The sequence below is a fragment of the Eucyclogobius newberryi genome, unplaced genomic scaffold (genome assembly GCF_026437365.1).
Source record: "Eucyclogobius newberryi isolate DKJ021-1_F unplaced genomic scaffold, fEucNew1.0.hap1 SCAF_6, whole genome shotgun sequence".
In the NCBI taxonomy this organism is placed as follows: Eukaryota; Metazoa; Chordata; class Actinopteri; order Gobiiformes; family Gobiidae; genus Eucyclogobius; species Eucyclogobius newberryi.
The window spans coordinates 35,023,255-35,046,545 of NW_027316278.1; the positions used below are offsets into that span (position 1 = coordinate 35,023,255).

At 42.6% G+C, this 23,291-nt stretch overlaps 1 protein-coding gene across 1 annotated transcript; it reads right to left on the minus strand.

Moving 5' to 3' along the window:
* Positions 1 to 181: 181 nt before the first annotated feature.
* LOC140347475 (uncharacterized) lies at positions 182 to 16,485 on the minus strand. The gene is made up of 13 exons (XM_072433913.1): positions 16,210 to 16,485; positions 14,929 to 15,088; positions 14,409 to 14,506; positions 12,723 to 12,989; positions 12,564 to 12,651; positions 10,714 to 10,835; positions 10,538 to 10,643; positions 8,842 to 8,913; positions 8,605 to 8,714; positions 5,620 to 6,743; positions 4,630 to 4,912; positions 1,759 to 1,852; positions 182 to 304 (listed from the first exon to the last, which is right to left on the minus strand). Exons 1-13 carry the CDS (start codon positions 16,380 to 16,382, stop codon positions 182 to 184), a joined length of 2,820 nt encoding a protein of 939 aa, XP_072290014.1. The 5' UTR covers positions 16,383 to 16,485.
* Between the last annotated feature and the right edge of the window lie 6,806 nt (positions 16,486 to 23,291).

Sequence of the window (23,291 nt, forward strand, 5' to 3'; positions counted from 1 at the left end):
TGATGCTCTGCTCCGTGTCTAATTATAAATTAAATGTCATGTCCAGACAGTTACTCTTAAGCAGCAGAAATTTCCCCAACATTTTTGACATCTTTGTACTTCTACTTGAGTTACTATTTGGAAGTAATGGTACTCTGGCTACTATTCTCAGTTCGAGTGGTGTTAGATTCCTGTGCTCTCATCAGGTCAGAGCTGGAGCGTGGCTGGTCTTGAGGTAAGGTTGTAGATGTGAGATCATACTGCGGACACACAGAGCCTTTCTCCTCATGATCTGCTCCAGCTGTTGCACATACTCCACAAAAGCCTAAGAAGAGCATAGTCCATTAAGGTCTATGACAAGTATGCAGGAATCTGCAGTATTTCCGATACTGTGTGTAAAAGTACTTTTTTGTGTAAAAGTACTGCATGTGTGTAAAAGTTTGTTTTGTGTAAAAGTATTTTTTGTGTAAAAGTAATTTTTTGTGTAAAAGTACTTTTTGTGTAAAAGTATTTTTTGTATAAAAGTATTTTTTGTGTAAAAGTATTTTTTGTGTAAAAGTACTTTTTTGTGTAAAAGTACTGCATGTGTGTAAGAGTACTACATGTGTGTAAGAGTACTATGTGTGTAAATATTAATTTGTTGAAGTGTGAAGTGGTTTAAAATAGTTTAATTGTGTAAAATTGCTGAATTTGTGTAAAAAGTACTTTTGTGTGTAAAAGTACTGCATGTGTTTAAAAGTACTACATATTTGTAAAAGTACTACATGTGTGTAAGTACTAATTTGTTGAATTCTGAATGTGTTGAAAGTGTTTTGAAGTGTGGAAGGGTTAAAATTTGTTGAAAAACTGAATTGTGTTCAATGCCCCATTCATTTCAATGGGATAAAGTACTTTTGAAAGTACTGCAAAAAGTACAAGTAGTACAAATGTCAAAAGTAATAGCACACGTAAGACTGTGAAAGCAATCGTAATGAGGTATAACTTGTTGAAATTGGTGAAAGTGTTAAGGAGAGTTGAAACGCGCCGAAGGTCGAAAAGTGTCAAAATACTGATACTTTTGCAAATACTGCAAAAAGTACAACTTGTTCAAATGTTAAAAGTAATAACACACGTAATACTGTGAAAGCGATCGTAATGAGGTAAAACTTGTTGAAATCGGTTAAAGCGTTAAGGAGTTGAAACGTGCCGAATGGAAAATATAATAAAAATAAAAAACACTAGAACATATAGTGTCTGCGTGACATCACGCAGACACTCAATAAACCTTTTCTGATATCTGATTTCTGAGGAAGTGCATAGTAGGACTACTGCAAACAGAATGAATTTGTTCTGTTTTTAAAATTTTTATGACGATAAAAAACAGGTACTGCAGCTTTAATTAAACATTTACGGTAAGTAGATTATCCAAAACCTTTCAACACAAATTATTACCATAATGAAAAAAATGATAACAGTACGTTTAAAGCTGCACTTTTACTGGTTCATCTTCTGCTTGCGTTTGCCTGCAGTAATCCATAGTATGGTATTAAAGGTATTTATCATCAACAAGCAGGTTTCAGGTCAAAGGTCAGATCGGTGGAAAGGTGAGCCGGCTCACAGCAAAAATGCATGTTTTTCAATGTAAAAAAACAAGCATGATTGAATAAATACAAGATCGATTGAATACTGTGGAGAATTCCAGGCAAAGCTAGAACATCTCCCTGGAGACGAGCTGTTGGCCAACTCTCCACCACAAAAGTTACATAGTGTACCTTCATAAGGATATCCCAGTGTTCTCACCATGTCAGGCTGTTGGATCAGAAGTGTCCCCTCTCTGTGCGATAAAAGCTCCAGCTCTTTGAGAGTCACCAAATGAGCCTGGATGATCTGCCAACTGAAGGAAGACACAGAGTTTAGAACCAGTGGTACACAACAGTAGAAATATTTAGTTTTGCCGCACAGACACCGTGACTCTTTGAATAAAAATGTGGATAACTTTTGATGGTCCACCCCTGAAGACTGAAGACGAGTCTCACCAAATTTCAGATTAATAGGGCTAACGCTAATAGGCTAACGCTAACGGAGGAGTTCGTGAAAGTCTAAAGTGTAAACATGTTCTGGCGATTTCCCCATTGGAATAACATGGGAGGTTTTGGTCATCGCTACGGCAAAGTCATAACAATTATGACATGGGTCTCATTGACTTTTTTGATGGGGATGCCAAAATTGAGTTGTGTGTCAAATTTTGTATAATTTCGCAAAACTAAACATTTAACCTCCATATAAAATCTGTAGGGGGCGCTGTGGCGCCAAATTAATTTATTTCACTTCAAGTAGGTTTAGGGCAAAGAGTTTAACAACTGATTCTAATTTGACGCAATTCGGACTTTATCTGCGCAAACGGCAGAAATGTAAAATTTGGGAGATTTTTGAAATTCTAGCTACAGTTTGCGGCTTCGCCGCACAGAGACCGTGACAGGTATCAATGTAATTTGAATAACTGTTGATGTCCCACTCCTCAGTACCATTTTCACCAAATTTCAGCTTTTTAGGGCCAACGCCCTGGGAGGAGTTCGTAAAAGTATGACGTTTGTAAACACTCCCGAGTCCTGCTTAGCCATTTTTGAACCAATATGGCCGACATTTGGTTGGGCGGACGGCGTTGCCGTCATAATATTTTTTACTTCTCTTGTCACCATCTACCTCTACGCCAAATTTCATGATTCTACGATCAGATTTTTTTGGGGTCATTTCCTATTTCTCAATGCATTTTTGGTACATTTGGGGGCGCTGATGCGCCAATTTTTTTTATTTTAGAAAAGGGAAATAGCCAGAATGTAGAGAGGCACGATTTTTAGAGGTGTGCAAATTTTTGTGACTTTTCGTCAATGTTCACTGGGTGAAAAATAGGGGGGTTGGTCCCGAGAAGAAAGAAGAAGAATATTCCGATGCGAAAACAATGTTTCAGATTTTTCAAATATCATAAACTATACATTTCCTACCTCATGGTGTGGGTCCCTGGTCACTGAAGGGTACTCTCGTTAATTTTGAGTGGGCTCCGCCCACTTTGTGTAAAGCGCTCGTTTAGTGCGCACTTTTGCACGGGCTTCGCCCGTTTACAGTGGTAATGTTCCATTTTCCTACTACTAATTAGTGTGCACGGGGCGTGCGTGAGTGAAGGAGTGAGTTAGTGAGTGTTCGGAAGTGGGCGAGCGCTTCGCGCTCGATTTCGTGCGCACTACGTGCGCACTTTCGCAGCCGTGCTTTGCACGGCCTTACGGAACTAATAGGCCTCTCGCCAGCTTGTGGCGCTCGGGCCTAATTATTAGTCTAATTTACTTTTTGAAGTCATTTGACTTTTTCAGCACTTTTCTGACATCGTACTTTTCCTTGTACTTCATTATTATTGATGAGACGTTAGCAGTTATTTTTGGTTCTTCTTCCCAATGTGAGCAAGATTACAAATTATATCAGCTTCATGTTGACAATATTAAATTATTTGAACATTTGGATTTTTCCACTTTATCCGATGATATACATTTTTTCATATTTTTATGGTCTATTATTTGGAAATATCAGAATGATTTAAGTATTTAATGATTTGTCTTCAAATTAAAGGGCATCCGTGAAGATGTTTTTGTTTTGCAAAGTTCCACAGCATGGCCTTTTGCTTACATATCTCCATGAAACCAAGCAGGTGGTGCCACCAGGCCATGTTACAGATCAGATCTGTGTAGAGGCGACCGTACGAATGCAGTTTTTTAAATTTTCAAAGTCATTAACACGGTGCACCTAACTCAAAATCAAAGAAGCATCTTGGCACCAATGTCAAACACAATGAGTATAATAAGGGCTAAAGAGATTTGGAAGTCTGTTGCCATGGCAATTGAGGCGTCCGTCTTAATCTTATCATTTGAATAAATGTCTAAATAGCAGCAGAAACTCAAATGATTAATGAGTTAAAATGGAAATATAATGTTTTGCAGTTCACTCTGTCCAAACATTTTGTCTCCTAAAAAAAACTATGGACCTATGGACTAATGTATTACTTAAATTAAATGGAAAGCATAATGGGGGGAAATAAAATAGAATAAATATATTTCACATTATTATGGCAGAACACAGCCTTTATATAAAAAACAAATACAAGTGTTCTACACTGCCTGGCCAACAAATTTACCTGGATTTAACTAGTCAAACCGGTCCTCTCCTCCTATTGGAGAACTGCTGCTTATGTGATGATCTTTCAGCTGCAACACGGTATTATAACCCAACTGATGCAGTGAGCTGCTTCTCATTTCTGAAACGAACATGTGGAAAGACAAATCCCGTGGTCATGGAAAAGATGTAAGTGTGTTTGAGAAGGGTCAAATCATTGACATCGAGCAGAGAAAACATCTAAAGAGGGGCAGAAACTGTCCAGCACATTACTAAAAATTGGAAGTATAGTGGGGAACCATTGTCTACGAGGTAAAACTGTGGTCAGAAAAAGATCTTGGGGCAAAACGAATGCAACACTGGATGGAAATACATCTTTTGACATTGCAGAAGCTTATTGAAACAATGCCATAGCTAATGTGGAACCTTTTCTGTGGTGTCTTTTATTTTGGCCAGGCAGTGTATTTGCCTCATTGGTCAAACATTTTCATTTGAATAGTGTGTTTTTCTTACTGGGCTCCACTTGTCCAGTCCTCTGATGTGCTTGGGTTTTGACTCTTCTCTCCTCTCTCAGACTTTGGGGGCGCAGAGCTGCTGTTTCCAGAGTGACCAGGAGGCGGCGTTGTGCTATGTGGGCTCAGGGGGCAGGAGGTTGTGTCTTTGTGACCCTGGGGTCTGTTGTGTGGGAAGTGACCGGAGCTATTGTTATTATGGACTTCATTATTTAAAGCCGAGATGGGCTGATCAGAGTGTTGCTGTGAATAGAATCGTACGGCCCAAGGAATCATGGAAGAACCTGTAAAAGATTAACAAATAAAATTGTAATTATCTATTCCAATTTCTATCTTGATTTAGGAGACAATTCTTTACTTGCATTATAATACATTTTCAGTTTGCTTTATCTGGTGGTATTTACTTTACTTTTTTATATTGAGCCAAAGCTAAATATTGGGCAAAAACTTATTTTTCCATCGAGAGAATCAGATGAGTCCACCAAACATTATCCGTGGGCAATAAAAATGCTGTAATTGAATAAATGTAAGATTCTGAAGTTTACACCACACTGTTAAATATTTCAGACATTTCATGAGATTTAGTCCCCCTTTAAAGGGACAACATCAACTTAATGCATATTTATTGAGAAGAGATATTTTTTGTGGTATTTAGTAACAAAACATCACAGAGATTAATATTTCAAATTTAGTTTGTTGTAAACTGTAGAATTAATGTAAAACAACTTCGATAGATGATAGAAAACTGCTGATTCTCTGCTGCTCCTCTTCACCATAGCAAATATTGTACTTTAATTTCTGTGTTTTTATTTTTTGGAAAAGGGCCATGCAACAATTTTGAGCCCACAGAGACAGAGGGTAGGAGTAAACTTGCCTGGGATTCAGAACACACACTATACTCAGAGTCTGGTCACACTCCCTCTGTCGCCTCGGGGTCAAACTCAAATAGAACTGTGCTATCAGGTGTGTGTTCCTGTTTGTGTGCACTCACGAATCGCTCGGGGCACCTCCAGGTAGAACTCCTCAGCGCCCTCTTCTGGCTCCCACTGCATGCTACACACAGGTACGGCCGCTTCTTGGCTCACGTCTGAAGTTGTTGGTTTCGGTTGGAGAAAAGAGACTGAACCTGGCTCCTGGTCCACCTCCAACATGGAAAACCTGAGTGGGGCCATGTTTGCACTACATTCATTGCATTGGTTGACCTCTTTACTGTTTGGTGACATTTTGGAACAGTTCAGATCGAAGAGCGTCAGGAGGGGGTCGCTATGCTCCGCAGCAGGAGACAGGGGGCGTTCTGCCGGGGCTTGTGAATCACATAATTTTGCTGAGATTTCTTTGTTGTCTGTCACCCAAGCCCATTTAGCTCCCCTATTTTCAAGAGGCCAATTATTTCTTAATATCACACCTGTTTCATCTACCAAACCTTTCAAATCACGACTTTTGCCATTGTTCAACACTAGATTAAGCTCAGAATTGGCTAAACTCGGCTGCACTTGGTTGGTACGAGCTTTAAATGGACCTAAAATATCTGCCGTATCGACTGAGGAAGTGAGCATGTTTTTGACAGCATGTGAGTTGACTTCAGAGGATGTAGTTGAAGTGTTTAGAGAGGGCAGGTCAGAAGAGGTCAGGAGTGGGTCAAACTGTTGTAAATGTTGGTGATAAAGTTTAAGATGTCTCTTCTTCTCTTGGTCTCGGAAAGCTATATCTTTCCTCCCATAATTTTGATTTACAGCTTGTTGATTTCCTAGCTTCCTTTGACAAAACTCAGTATTTAGTGTTTTTTTAGTTGATTGGCTCCATAGTTTTGCATGCCTCCGTCTCAGCTGACTTTGAACAGGTGAAATCTGCTCAAACATCTGCCTTCCCCTCCTCTCCTTGTCACATTTATGGTTTTTGGGGGTGGAGCTGAGAAAAGTGCAGTCCACGTGCGTTCTTATGGGTGAAGTGGGGACAGTAGAGGTTGTCCTTGGTTTCTTGGGGGGGCTCGAGCCTCTGTAGCGCCCCCTACCTGCACTGCTGCTCCGGCACTGGGACAGGATATGTCTTGGGGAGGGGATGTTCTTGCCTCGTCCGCCTCTGCGCTGCCCCCGCTGGCCTTTCAGCTCCTTTACACTGTCAAAAGCAATACCAGCATCAAAGAAAATCAATAGTATAAGCTTAGTTTTTTTAGAAGCTTTGGAGCAGTGGTCCACAAACTACGGCCCGCGGGCCACATCCGGCCCGTTGGGCCTTTCAATCCGGCCCACCAAGCTTGTCCAAGTTATATTGAATTTTTTTTTTTTTTTTTGCCGTAGGCTTTATTAGACAGTAGATGGAATGAGAGAGAAAGGAAGGGGAATGATGAGAGAGAAAGGAGGACATGCAGCAAATGTCGGAGTCGGGATTCAAACTCACGATACTGTGGCTCATTTTCATTTTACCTTTCACCTGTAATGCCCACATTTCCCCAAGAGATGGCCACTGTTCCCTCTAAGCTGAGCGCCTGCGCAGCGGCGCACTGCTCACACATAGTGCACTGCTCGCACATAGTGCACTGCTCGCACTTAGTGCGCGCTCAAGAAAATCTATGGCGCGCAGAAAATAAAATTCATCACAAACGGCCACCGGGGCCAATCAAGCAAGAAGCTTAAGTGTTTGACACACTAAAGAAGACTCTTGTGGACAGTAGAAGACAGTAGACAGTTAATCATTATTTAATGCATTTGGAAAACAATTTGTACATTGAGCCTTGCAATTGTTGCGTTGTTACAAGTTACAGGTCAAATCTTGCGTGTAATTTATAGTAATTCATTAGTTCACACAAACACACCATATTTTCCTGGCCCCGCCCCTCGGCCAAATTTTAGAACCCAATGTGGCCCTCGAGTCAAAAAGTTTGGGGACCACTGCTTTAGAGGCTGTGCGTGGCACTGTGTGTCTGTGGATGAAATGTTTGGCTGTATGGGTCGGTCGATTGTTGGTCAGGCGGTTGTGGGGAGGTTGGGTGGGATGTGGGCATGTGAGATTGTTTTTAATGCACTTAGGGATCATCTCAAAATGGGTTGAAGCTGAAAAGACGTAATATTTTTCGTCTTTTTGTTGCTTTGAAGCTTCAATACATCGTTGTGGCAGTAATTGTTTTGAAATGCTAGAAAACTCTTTCAGCAACGAGCATTAGGCCAACATTAGGCGGCGGCGGGTGAGGCGCGGAGCACGGGGAGTGCGTACGGGGGAGCACGGCGCACCGCACCCCGTGCGCGCACCGGCCCGCACCGCGGCCCGTGATCACAACACCCGTGCGCACGGTGCATTGTGATCACGGCGCGCAGTGGCCCGTGCGAGGGAGAACCCGCCCCACTCCCCGCGCTGGCCACGGCGCGCCGTGGACCATGTGGATTGAGTAAACAAACATGCGCAACAGGTGACATTATTTGGAGAGTTCATAACTTCTACTGATAAACATACCAAAGGATGTTCAGGGACTAAAGGTGAGCAGGGTCTATCAAGCTACTATAGTTTTATCAACGCGTTAACATTTTATGTGAAGCCAGTCTTTCGTCTTTTGAGGGGGGGAGGGGGTCCAGAGAGAGACGGAAAAAATTACGTCTTTTCAGCTTCAACCCATTTTGAGAAGATCCCTAAGGCACTTTCTGATGGAAGGACCACCACCATGGAGATGTTATTGCTTTGCCTTGAATATCCCAGTAATGTGCTTAATAGTTTTTATTGAATAATTTACGTTAATTTATGTACATATGCAAAATAATACCTATATTTATAACATAAGAGGCCTTTTAACCCTGGTCTTTCTTTAGAATACAACACAAGAACCGAAATCCCCCCCTCACTCTTCCCTTTAGTCCCCCATGTACTGCCCACTGTACCAGCTCAATTGGACTGTGGATGTGAGCAGAGTTCAGGTTCATCTCAATATAAATGAGTCAGTGATTCGGTTCTGGCAGGTTCTTGATGCGGTTCTTGATGTGGTTCTTACCGGTCGGCGTATCGGAGCGTGTTTAGGGTGTGCTCTGTGGAGGAGTGACCAGGAGAGATGTTTGCGATCATACACGTCAGAGAGTCTCCGATGAACGAGTCCTTCAGGACCTAAACACGAGTTACAAACACATGAGACAGGCAAGCTTCACCCTCCTCCAGAGGATCTAACCACCAGCCTACACATTCATTAGTTGATTTAATTCTCAGTGAGCTAAAGGTAAAGTGCATGTCCCACCTGAGTGAGTTTGCTCTGTCTGAAGGGAGTGTGGCCCTGCTCCTGGTCTAGAGAGCGGATGCACTCCTTCAGCTGAAAAACACCAGAACAAGTGCCGTTTAACATTTCATGGACACATTTGTAAAACTGTTTAAAAATACATTCATAGAAAATATGATTAAGATATTGGGCTATAGAGATTGGGATTGTGTTAGTGTAATTCAACTAACCACATTTTATCTACACATTACCCACACTAAGCCTCTGTTCACCCTTTAAAAAACTTTAAATTGTATGCAAGACATTCATATTTTCTTTTCTTTAACAACCTAAACTTAAACAACTACTTCAGAAGTAGTTCTATGATTTTTTTTTACGTAAAAAAAAAAGAATGTTACAAGCATGTCTTCAAACAAAACATGATTAGGCTGAGGGAAATAAGATAAGATAAGATAAGATAAGATAATCCTTTATTGTCCCACATGGGGAAATTTCATTGGTGCAACGCAGGTAGATCCAGAGGTAGATACAGAAGAACAGATCACTTATAGGAAGTCTGAAAAACACTTTCAGTAGAAGATCTCCTATAAATAAATAAAAACTCCCATAGACAAATAAATAAATAAATACCATTGCATGTGATCCCGACAGTAATTGCACATGAATATGTGTCACGACAGCACATAGATTGCACATGAATTTCACAGTAATTGCACATACGACAGAATTGCACATCAGTATTAGGTTAGGTCAGTATTGCGACGGGATAACGTGACGATCTCCGGGTAAGACGACTGTTCTCCGCAGTTTCATGAGTTCCTCCTTTGTGTAAACGCGGTACGGCGCCGGCCGGGGGGCGTGGCCGGAGCCGGGGGGGCGTGGCCGGAGCCGGAGCCGGGGGGCGGGGCCGGAGCCGGGGGGCGGGGCCGGAGCCGGGGGGCGTGGCCGGAGCCGGGGGACTCAGAGCCAAGACACATCGCAACGACACGACGAAAACACTCAATCCAGCCGAATAAAGTCAAAACAAGTTAATTTAAAGCGATTCCAGTGCGTGTCCCGATCGTTCGTGAAGTTCCTCTTTCATATAAACGTGTATATAAACGTGTACCGACGACACGCCGTACTTTAGCGCGGCCGAAGGGCGCGGGGGGGGGCTGGTGGGCTCGCTCGGAGCTAGCTCACGTCGCAACAACACAACGAACGCAACGAAAAACGCTCAAATCCAGCCGAAAAAAGTCAAAAACAGTTGAATTAAAAAACTATTCCAGCGCGTGTCCCTATCGTACAGTAAAATAGAAAAAATATACTAACTATATTTACAAAATATAGGAGATAAAGCACAATAAGTGTGAGAAAGAAGAGAGAGCGTTTACACCGGGCTGCCAGCTGTACCAGCGCCTTATGACGTAATTAGCTACGTTCATTAAACACAGAAAAAAAGGTATAAAAGTAAAATACCAATGGACAAACAATGGCTCCAACAGAGGGTCAAGAAAAAAACAAGATGTAAACCATGAAAGTCATTCACTCAAATGTATTCTGACAGTACAGTAGGTGGCGGCGTTTACCAGTAGTGATAGAGCAGCTAAAAGTCACAGATCTTTTAATCACCTTTTTAATTTATTTTGAATAATGTAAGCGTATCAATTTTTCAGGCAACATTTGCTTTATGACATTCATTCCCCATCTCTGCATAGTGTAATAAACACAAATCTACCGCCAGCAGGCTCTGATTGATCTCTGCTCCCTCGATTCGGCTCCGTCTGTCTGGGTCTCTGGAGTCAGAAGCCCTCTCGCTGCCGGCCAGGTCCACGAACCACATCCTATTAGAGACAGTACACTCAGTCACAGTACATTTATAACAGCATCAGTGTGAGTGATGCAGGGACTGACCGGCCGTGCACGTCCTGACCCGACCCTCTTAGCTGGATCTGGAGCAGAGCGTGGGACCGAGACGACACTGGGTTTACTCCACTGCTGCCTTGACTACGCTCATCTGTACCTCGAGAGATCATCTGCAGCAAACACAGCAAGAATAATACAACACCCATGCTAGAAAGAGTCAGTGAGTTTAAATGACATAAAAGTACACTGGGAACCAGCAGTGCAAACACAGCTCCTGAAGGGAGCGTTTCCTGTTTGGGGACCGGGGGTCTCTTCTCTGCCGTTTGCAGATGTGTTCCTGATGGCTTCATCAAACCAAGACCTGCAACATCCACTGGGACGTTGCATATGCAGCTGGGATGAAAATCAGCATCTCCAAATCCGAGGCCATGGTTCTTGACCAGTTAAAGGTGGCTTGCCCTTAAGGTGGGTGGGGAGTCCCTGTCCCAAGAGTTCAAGTATCACGGGGTCTTGTTCACGAGTAAGGGAAGGATGGAACGTGGGATTGACGGGCGGATCGGTGCAGCGGCTGCAGTGATGCACCTAATACTGATGTGCAATTCTGTCATATGTGCAATTGCTGTTGGAATTCATGTGAAATTCATGAGCAATCTATGTGCTGTCGTGACACATATTCATGTGCAATTACTGTCGTGATCACATGCAATGGTATTTATGTATTTATTTATTTATTTATTTGTCTATGGGAGTTTTTATTTATTTATAGGAGATCTTCTACTGAAAGTGTTTTTCAGACTTCCTATAAGTGATCTGTTCTTTTCTTCTGTATCTACCTCTGTATCTACCTGCGTTGCACCAATGAAATTTTCCCATGTGGGACAATAAAGGAATATCTTATCTTATCTTATCTTATCGGACTGTTGTGGTGAAGAAGGAGCTTCCTCCACAGGGCGGCTGGGCATACCCCATGAGGAGAGGAACCAGTTGAGGTGGATCGGGCCTCTGTTCTGGAGCCTCCTTGACACTTTCCTGGGAGCTGGAGGAAGTGAGTGGAAGAGCTGGAGGAAGTGTGTGTGGAAGAGCAGGATGAAGTGACTGGAAGAGCAGGAGGAAGTGTGTGTGGAAGAGCAGGAGGAAGTGTGTGTGGAAGCGCAGGATGAAGTGACTGGAAGAGCAGGAGGAAGTGTGTGTGGAAGAGCAGGATGAAGTGACTGGAAGAGCAGGAGGAAGTGTGTGTGGAAAAGCAGGAGGAAGTGTGTGTGGAAGAGCAGGAGGAAGTGTGTGTGGAAGAGCAGGAGGAAGTGAGTGGAAGAGTAGGAGGAAGTGTGTGTGTGGAACCTGTCAGGAGCGTGTCAGGAGCGGTCAGGAGGGTGACCGCAGTGCAGCGCACAGGGAGTTTTTGAGCTAGGTTTGGTCAGAAGTACCAAGCTACATGTTAGTGTTGCAATACTAACATTTCAAAATACATTTTAATACTAGAAATAGATATTCAATACCAATTTTGATACCACAATGAAAAAATAAATGTAGTAATGTAATTTTCATCTCAAAATAGTAACAGTTTCCTCAATATTATATTATATTATGTAGCAAGACCATGCTAAACTGTAAAAGAAAGGTCATATTCATTGTCAGGGTCCTATTAAATAACTGTTTTTTTCAGTATTGATAGTTGTTTGCAAGTATCTAGATTTGATACAGATTTAGTGTTGTTTAGTATCTGTGTATCCATTTATTGATAACCTGTAACCTTCTGTACAGCTTTTGCCTTGATGGGGAAACCAGAATGCCATAAAGCCCCTCAGCACAGAATGAAACTAGGGAGAATCTTGCTGTGAGGTGATAGTTCTGCTCAGCCACTGAGCCGCCTGCTTTTCTATCATACAAATTGTTCTAACCTGCAGAAGTGAGTGGACTGAGTCCACTCTCTTGTGGCACAGCCCTGCGATGTGAACGTTCCTCTGACCGTCCTCTCGAGCAAACAGCCTGCACACAGCGCACTCCAGTTTATACTCATATCACAGACTCTAGTATAATATAATGTACCGGTGGCGCACCTCTTCCTGTGGTCCAGAAGGTCGTACAGCTGACCACAGTAAATCTCAAAGAAACTGACAAACACACTGAGGCGGGTGAGAGCGGGGGAGGAGGAGAGGATAGAGAACAGGTCCTGAGCGGCCAGAGCGTACAAGCCCAGGTCCCCACGCCCCCCCGGCCCTCCAGACCCGCCTCCAGACCCGCCTCCACCTGCAGGAGAGATGCCCAGCATGGTGTGGGTCTTCCCTGCTCCCGTCTGCCCATAGGCAAAACAGGTGGCACTGCCCCTGCAAACATACATTTAGTTCAGTTCAGACAGTTCATCTGAGCAGTTTGTAACAGTGTCAAACAGACACATTCTACAAACAGATAAATGTACAACGCTCAAATACTTACACCCTCGTTCCACTTTAACAAAAAGTACTACTGTTGAATACTGACAAAAGTATAACACAGCCTACTTGATAACAAGAATAATACATTCAACATACAGTGTATTTGACTGTTTAATGCGAAATATATTTTATTTATTTATTTTTTACACATGCCCATACGCTCAAAAGCACATACATGCAATCCTTTTTGAGTGTATTATTAGTATTAGTATTATTCTCCAGCGTGAGAGTTATACTCAATAATCACTTCATTTCATGGATTTCCTCTTGGTTGCACTGCTTCTGCCCCAGGTTCAGATTTGGAGGGCTGGTCTTATGTTAGATCTTTTATCCAATCATATTCAGCCATCATGTGTTGCCAGGGATCTAAAATCTGCCGAGGCCTTCAGACCTCAACAGAGCTGGTGCTTGTAGCTAAAAGTGAATGGAAATGAAAATGATGTATCAGCTTCAGAGTTGGCTCTTGTGCGTCTGCTGCTGTTGCTCAGGAGCCATCTAGCAGGTGCATCACGTGCATGTCTTTTGATTGGATCACCAATATTGAGAAGCAGGTCTTATGGGGGGGGCTATGCAGAACCTCACAAACTCTGATGGAGAAAACTGCATTTGACAGACACATTAATCCGTGTATTACTAAGATGTTTTTTCAACCCACAACGGGCGGAAGGAGGACAATATATCGATTTAGTCGAGGATATAATTATAATGCCTTTCTCAAGACGAACTTTTCAAGAAAAGTTAGACATTGTAAGGAGAGGTCGTCCAACGCCGACGCTGCAAAGCCTGTTACAGGCGGGTTTGTTCCCACTTTCAAAGTTTGGACATGGCGCGTTGAAAACTCGTTGAAAATGCTTTTTGCTGGAAAATGCACGGACACCGGTGTGAAGAACCACGGAGCGGACACCCGGGTTAAGAACGCACGGAGCGGACACCCGCGTTAAGAACGCACGGAGCGGACACCCGCGTTAAGAACGCACGGAGCGGACACCCGGGTTAAGAACGCACGGAGAACGATGTGGAGAATGAGCGGACAACGTGCGGAGAGCGGAGCGGAGAACACACGGACACCGGCACAGAGAAGGTGAGGCAACGGCTGTTTAAACTGCGTTTCTTTCTAAATGTGTAGTGTCTAGAGCCATGGCATCATAATGATGGTGATATGATGGTAATAAGAGGTGGATTCATTCGGGTGGGACTGTGTGTGACCTCAAGCCCCAGACCCACGGCCCGCCACTGCATGTGACTTTATGTACGTTTTTAATATAACTGGCGTAAAGTATAGGTGTAAGTCAGAGTGACTGCGTGGCTTACCCCTGCAGCATGTGTCGGACCAGTGGGAAGGCCGTCCTCAGATACACCTCCTCATTAGAACTGTCCTCCCCAAACACATGGTCGAAGTAAAACCTGTGCTGCAGAAACACCAGAGGGTGGGCTTAGAGGGCCATTGCTTTAGAATCTTGTCGTGTGCCTTTCATTATTTTTTTCTAAACCAAAGACAGGACAGAGAGACAGGAGGAAAGAGAGGGCAGGGACATTTAGCAAACTATCAATGCTGTGAAACAAACCCACAAAGCTGAGGGGGTAACAGCCAAATAAGTGCAGAGTTAAACCACTACTTTAAATACACCCAGTGTTTTGTATTGCATTATTCATTGACTCTACTCTTGTGGTGGTAAGCTGCTTCTGTAGTCACAGCTGCCCTGGGGCAGACTGACAGGATGCAAATCTGCACCATGGGCCCCTCGCACCACCAATACTCACTCACTCACTCACTCACTCACCACAGTCATACTGGGCACTGTGGGTGGAGAGTTGGTGTGTGGACACTTACCTGCCGCTCGTAGTGTGTCAGGTCCACGGCAGCTCTGCTCTCATGCACTACACAGCTCTGACCAGCAGAGGTCACTACGTCTGTCTCCTGTCTCCTCTCCTCTGCAGGGGTCAGAGGTCGTTTCCTCACACACACCCAGATCCGAGGCTCTCCTGATCTCCTGCTGAAGCACATCCAGACAAGACAAAATGCTTAATTAACAGGGCGAGGCAGACAAACCCACTCTGAATGAATGGCAGGTGGATTTAACCAATCACAGTGAAAGTGTTACCTCTCGGAAGCAGTTACATTTTTGTGGCACATATAACAGCTAACATAAACTATAATAACATCTATATTATAATCTAGAGTAGAACACTAGTTCTCCTTAAGATAAGTTGTGAAAAGTGTTGTGATTGAGAATTGTCTATGTTCTTATTGAGAGAGTTGTGTTTAGAATATAATAGTTAGTGATTTTTGTGTGCTGAGTGATGGTGTGGCTTTGGCCAGGTCTTTCTTGCCAAAGAGATTCTGAATCTCAATGAGACCTTCCGGTTAAATGAAGGAATATATTTTTTTTTAAATTGTGTTGTCTCACATTCTAAGTATCCCATATATCGTATATCTGTACCGGTGTTTCATTATTAATTATAACTTTGCACTTTGCATTTAAACTTCATTTTTTGGAGCATAGATTCAAATCAAAGGACTTATTCTGATAATCAGTTTCTCTCATCGTTGTTTAGGTTTGTTTAGTAAAGTGTCTTTGAGTAACCCTGAAAAGCAATGTATAAAGCTGTATTGTTATGATCATATCATTTGTTCCCCTTTGATACCAGGCAAAATGTTACATGAAAACTGTAATGAATCTGATAGGAATGTGGAGATTGTGATAGTTCAAGTTACAATATTCAATCTACACTTCAAAAAAAGCAAACCTAAATGTAAAGTGCTTTTCCAGCTGTCTTTTTGTGTTACTTTACTTGATCATTCTGACAGTTTGACATGATAAAGCTGCTCACTACAATAATCATAACACTAAGATAAGATAAGATATTCCTTTATTGTCCCACATGGGGAAATTTCATTGACGCAACGCAGGTAGATACAGAGATAGATACAGAAGAAAAGAACAGATCACTTATAGGAAGTTTGAAAAACACTCTCAGTAGAAGATCTCTTATAAACAAAAACTCCTATAGACAAAACCTCCCATTTCCCAACAAGGGATGGAGGGGAAAAATAATAAAGATAAAAATAAATAAATAAATACCGAGCCATATAAGGGACTTTTCCTGTTACCTTTCTCTGGGAGTGGGCGGGGCGCTGGTTTGGGGCAGTCCGTAGTTGTACTCAGACGGGTTGGATTGGTAAACTGCTGTCCTCTGTCTTTGCGGGTTTTCATTTTCTTTACTCACAGTCGGTTTGCTTGTCCTCCTTCTTGACGTTATTTCAGAAATGTGTTTTGGATTCATATCTGTATTGTGTTGTACTCCTTTGGTTACGTTTTTGATAAAGCATTTCACCGGTAAGCTATTTGAATTTGCACAAACTGATTGGAAACTATTATTCGCAGACGGCTTTTCAAATGATTCTTCAATATCACCAGTGGAATTGGCACAAACCGTTGGCTCCCTGGTCCTTTCTGAACTAAAATCTAGCTGTCTGCGAACCGAGGACACGTCTTTCCATATTTTATTATCACTTTGGTGAGTATTTGCGGGGGAGATTTCAGAACATCGCTCCTCCTCCTCCTCCTCTTCCTCTGCCTCGTGCAGCGTTTGTGGGTCCAGACCTCTGAGCTCCTGGACCAGATGGAAGAGTCTGCTCCGGTCCTGCATGGTTCTGATCCCCAAAAGAGGGAAGTCGTCCAGGGTGAGGACCGTGAGGTGGGATAGGCTGCGTACTCCCACAGAGCTCAGACTGAAGCAGACGACAGGAAAAAGTATTACAAAAGTCTAATCTTGGTTTGCTTTCACAGGATTTACAAACAACATGGAAGTCAAACTGTGTTCTACCCAAAGATGTGCTGATCCTAAATAAAAGTATTACGCCACCATTTTCTATGGGGGAGGGTTAGGATATTTTGTGATAAATGTGAACTGTGTACTGAAGCCTGCCTGTCTGTCGTTGCATTACCTGGAATGTTCCACAGTACAGCATTAAACCTATATCGCTCCACGGAGACAGCTACAGACAGCTACACGGAGACCTCTCGCACGGTAAGTTTGCAAGTTTTTCACTGGATTTTTGAGTGATTAAAAACAACATGTGATTAAATAAATGCTAAATAGATCAGTTTAATGCCATACTGCAGAACATTCCGGGCAAGGCAATCACAGCTTTCTTATACAGGCAGGTGGTGAAGGAGCTATACTAGACAAGACTACACGCTTTACAAAGACATTTTGGTCTGGAATCATGTCCTGACTCCCTAATTTCCAACGGGCATGACTGACAGGCGGATAAACCAATCAGAGTAATGCATAGTCTGTTTGTGTCTAAACAAACATGGCGGCTTACGAGTAAAAAGAGAAAAAACTACCAGGATTGTAAAATAGTGTTGATTTCTGCAGAATCAACAAGCAAAGCACTAAACTCTTGTGTAATGAAGAAAAGTTTGTTATTTTATGTTTGGGAGCAGGACCACACCCCTTTCACACTATTTAAGCATCCAGGTCACATACATCAGCGTTTGTGACTTTGTGCCCCTGACTCTGACACTCTTCTAGTTATTCGAATGTGTGTCCTAGATGGGGGAGTCGAGGCCCGAGAGCCTACAGCCCTCATCGCCCGAAGCCCCAAAACTACATCCATTTCTGTACATTTGTGTTGTTCATGTTTCTCGTGTGTCAATAAACACTTTGCATCGTAGCTTAGGTTGTGGTCCTTGCTAGTCAATCTGAGGTAAAAGGATTTATACATTTTGTTCTGAATTATACCAGAATTCTGCACGTGAGAGACACGTGCTACTTCTCCAGAGTTCACTGCTCCCCCTGGAGGCTGACTGTGATGCCCAGGCTGCAGAACACAGAGCAGTCTTAAGTCCTGAGGGCTATTACTCTCCTCAAACTGCCCTGACACAGGATCAACTCACGTTACCATAAAATAAATACATGGAAAAAGGTGACATAATATATTTAAAACTGAACTGAATCAAATCAAAAAAAATAATTCTAAAACAACTGGATGGTTACAAATCACAAAGATTGCATTACACCAGTATCACCGTGTCCTCTTTGAGGACTAAATGTCTTATTCCGTGCAAAAGCTTCTAAACCTGTAGTTTAGACTGTACAAACACAGGGGATTCTTGGGTCAGTCAGTTCAGATTTCAGTCTTCTCTCTGAAGTTATTCCAAATCTTAACAATAAAACATGAGTGGATTTACCTGTCATAGTGATGCTGCAGCCCCACGGCCTTCAGACTCTCGTACAGGCACCGGGACATGTCTCCTGCTCCTGGGCGGCTGAGTGTGGCACACAGGCGACAGAAGCGTGGCGGTGCAGTGTTGTGGTGGCAAAAGCAGTGGGCAGCCTAAGGAAACCTGACCCTCGGCTCTTCGCCCTATAGAACCACGTCACACATTTCACACCAGAGAAATATGATAAAAATAGCAGAGGCAGACGAGCAGCAGACCCCTCTGTGAGCCTCAACCATTTTTATTAGTTTAAAAAAATAAATAAAACATATTCAGCCGTTAATGTGCCGTGGCCCTTATGTGTAAACTGCTCTTCTAATCAACCTGGCCAACCTAAGAAGACTAAACACTTAACCTTAGAGGATGTTTGAAGAACAAAGCGACACTACTGCTCACAAGCTTTTCCACACTTTATGAAGATAGTCCACACACTCATTGGTTGTTTTTATCCTTGCATTTAATTTCTAAACGCCTCAATCAAAGGGGTTTCCCGCCATGGAGGCTCCCTGCCCAGGGAGTAATTCAATCAAGAACCGCCAATGGCAAATAAAATGAATGTTGTAAAAATTGATTTTAGTTAATTACTCTATTTACTTTTAGAAATCATCAGGTTAAATGTAGCATGCCAAGCAGGCGAGGTAAAAGGAGCCAGACTTGAAGAAGCCAGGCTTTGGGAGACCCAGGTAAGACTCATGTCCCCCGTGAACAACCCTGAACAAGAGCGGAAATGCTCACATTCAAACAGACCAGGCTGTGATGCTCTTTACACGGACTCTCTCAGAACGCACTTTCCCGTCTGCAGTTAGTCTAGACATTTACGGCACAACTTTTAACAGGAACCTAAAAACATGAGCGCATCACACCAACTCCTGTGACTTTGCACTGACTTCTGGTTCATTTTAGAATTTATTTTAAGATTTTATTTTTTCAAGCTTTGAATGAACTGGACCAACATCTTGGGCCTCATCCAAATGTGTCACCCCCTGTGTGCTCTGAGGTCCGAGGGCCAGCTCCAGCTTGTGGTCCCTAAAACTCAGGTTATGCTTGATGTGTCCGCAGATCCACACAGCACAATGTCTTCATTTTCTACATTGCTGTCAAGGAAACATTTTTATAGGACTATCAAACAGCTAGCTCAGATTCTACAGTTTGCCTCCGCATGAAGCACAGACTATAAATACTGCCAACGTTTTCTCCTCTGCAGTCTGTGTGTCATTTCTGTTTGTCATTTCTGTTTGTCATTTCTGTTTGTCATTTCTGTGTGTCATTTCTGTTTGTCATTTCTGTTTGTCATTTCTGTTTGTCATTTCTGTGTGTCATTTCTGTGTGTCATTTCTGTGTGTCATTTCTGTGTGTCATTTCTGTTTGTCATTTCTGTTTGTCATTTCTGTGTGTCATTTCTGTGTGTCATTTCTGTTTGTCATTTCTGTGTGTCATTTCTGTGTGTCATTTCTGTGTGTCATTTCTGTGTGTCATTTCTGTGTGTCATTTCTGTGTGTCATTTCTGTGTGTCATTTCTGTGTGTCATTTCTGTTTGTCATTTCTGTTTGTCATTTCTGTGTGTCATTTCTGTGCGGGATTTCCATGCAAAAATTATAATCCAAGAATATGATGAGACTTAAAACTGGGGGGACCGAGCCTTCTCTGTGGCCAGTCCTAAACTCTGAACAGTGCCCCCTCATGCCCGAACTGCCCCACAGGGGAGTGTTTTAGGTCTCTCCAACTACATTCAATTTGTCTTAATGTAATGTAGAGACTGGATATTCAAAGGAGGTCAGACATTAGGCAGGAGTAAAATTTTATTTACTTATTGACTAACCAGGAGTCCTGGCCCTTGGCCCTTCATTCTGTGAAGCTAGACCGCTAACCTCTGTATTACATTTCTCTGTATTAAGAGTTTTTTTTTTACAAGAGTTTTGTTTATAAGAGTTCTTCTATTAAGACTGTTTTTTAAACTTCCTATAAGTTATCTGTCCTTTTCCTCTGTATCTACTTGCGTAGCAACAAGGAAATTTCCCCATGTGTGGACAATAAAGGAATATTATATCTTATCTTATTACTGTGCGCAAAAAGGAAATTTATTATATAATTTATTTACAAAAAATAGGTAAATTAAATGGACAAAAATCATATAAAAATGCTTAGGATTTTACAAAAAAACAAACATAGGAGACAAACAAAAATAACTAAATAATGTTTAGAATGAAATTGAAGATATGGTGGTTAAGCAACGCAATAACATCTCCATGGAGACAAACAGACAAGCAGCAGACACCATTTTCATCTCTAATAACTTTATTTAAAAGTTATTAGGAATCATTTTTACTTTAGAATTTCAGAGCAAATACTTTCACTTTCTACTCCGCAATATTTTGGGTTGAAATAAGTTTGGTTTGAGTGAAGATAAAATGGCTAAAAGCCTTCTCGCATTAGTCTGTCAGATAAACATTTACTGTTTGTATAAAAGCCATCCATTGATTAGGTTTAGCCAAAACATGTCTATACAATTTCGACATGATTCAACTGCAAAATAAACAGACAATTAAAATCCACGTGCTGCTTTAGGCATTTGAAAAGTGAAAATGGAAATGCTCACCTGTGGCATGAGTGATGGTTGAAGCTGTTATTTTCACCACAAGCCAAGCTGAAAACAGCATTAAATTTGCACCAACTTGTGTCAGCGTCAGTATCACTATTTCCGTACACACTCAGGTTTCCATAGCGACGGGGAGCGGCGCACAACCGCTCCTGTCCGCTTTGGTCCGCTCCTGTGCGCTTTTTGTCCGCTTTGGTTCCGCTTTGGTCCGCTTTGGTTCCGCTTCTGCAGGTGCAAAATTGAAAAGCGAGCCCCACTAAAACCAAAACAGCCGGTGCATTTGGTTCGGCGTAAACCGATAATCCTTCTTTGGGGGTTAATGCTTTTTCCCAGACATAAACCTAAGCCGCAGATAGACAAGACAATACAGGTCCATTTTAATAGTAGTAGTGTGCAGTTTACGTGAAGCGCAGGTATAAAAGTTCACACTTATACGTAACAGTAACAGTCTTTGTGCTTTCTCTCCATTTACAGACCCTCTCAAACTTGATATAACTCCTTCTTTCCCTTCGGCCGTTCATGTCTCCTTTGTCTTCGGGCGCAGACACGAGCTGGTGAAGGGCCAGACTCGGATACAACAGACGCGCATCGCGGTCACAGGGGGGGAACTGACTGCACGGCCTTGTTCTGCTGGTGTCAAGCAGCGAAATGTTTATTTGACAACAATTGGCCTGATATTCAGGGAGAAAGATGCAGAAGAGTGAATGAAAGTGCTGTCAATCAATCCACCCGACACACGCGCGGCAGCGCGCAAGGCCAAGTCAAACTCAGTCATACAAAACACAAAAGAGAGAGTGACCACTGCACAAAGCCTTCTCCTGCTCGTCCCAAACACTCACTGGTGTTCAGATCTGGAGTAGTAGGCTGTGTCCAAAAATAAAAATGTCCGTCTGACATTTATGGACCAACAATCCTCATACATGCTTTATTTAATATGGATTGCACGTTAAACATGGATTGAATAGGGTAATTCAACTTTTTTTTACAAAATAACAATTGTAAAATTACTTCTACCTTTGTCATATCTGCTGCCCATGTCCAACCAGGAAGTACAATTATAAAAATGACCAAAATAGTGAAAATTAGTTAGTTTATTAGAGACACAATAACCTTATCAGGAGAGATGCTTTGTACCAGGCTGCAGCTCAAGTTAAAGTCCACCTGTTGTCCCTGGGCATGCTGATATTATTAAGTCCCATATTGTATTGTACGTGATTTCAGGGGTGGAGGAAACCCACGCAGACACAGGGAGAACACGCAGATTCCACCCAACACCACCCCGGAATCGATCCCAGGACCTTCTTACTGTGAAGCACTGCACTACCGCGTTCTGTCTAGGCTATTTATTTTGAGTAAAATCTTATTTTCACATGGCTAATTTGGATTAAACACAAAGTCTGAATTAGCTCTGTAAGTTAGCTGCATGTATAAAAAATTTGCAATGTGCATACAAATTGTATTGTTGACATCAAAATTCATATCACGTACCACTGCTATACTGGTATTTTGATATTGATATGGCACAGCTCTAGTGCATAATGCATCTAACAAACAGCTGCTCTTGGGCAGACTGACGGAAGCAAGGCTGCCAATCTGCGTCCACCACCACTTTCATACATGCTACTGTGATAGTAGACTCATTAGGACAAGGCGACAATACTACTGCAATAAAGGCTTGATGATGATAATTATTTGTCATTCAATTTTCTGTTTTGTTAGTGGACACTAGATGTGATAAGAAGAAGCGAGGCACAGGAGGCCCTGAAACCATCTCCTTCTGCACTGACAACAGGCCTGGGTCTAGACCAAACTGACTGAGGGTGCAGCTGAGTTTCAGAGGGGTACAAAGATTACAATCTTCCATTAGGGGCCTTATTTACCACACCGAAAATGAGGGTGCAAACACTTTTAAATGATTTTAAACACTTTTGCACCCTTGAAGATCAAAGCCTGAGACAAAACCTCAAACAGGTTGTTGAGTGCGACGAAGAGAAGAGAGCCAAAGCTCTGGTGGCAAGAAAACCAGCCTATCCCTCCTCCTAGTGCTGAAGAGACAGCCAATCAGGAGCTTCCTCTAAAAACTTCAATTAACCTGGAAGAAGCCTCAGAAACCTCAGAGACAGACATCCTGCCAGATGAACACCAGCTTGTTTGCAGTGGCGGGCCGTGGGTCTGGGGCTTGAGGTCACACACAGTCCCATCCGAATAAATCCACCTCTTATTACCATCATATTACCATCATTATGATGCCATGGCTCTAGACGTTTAAACAGGCGTTGCTTTACCTTGTCCGCGCTCGTTCTTTGCGCATTCTGTGTGCCGTTCTCCGTGTCCTGCTGTTGTCCGCTCGTTCTCTGCACGGTTTCC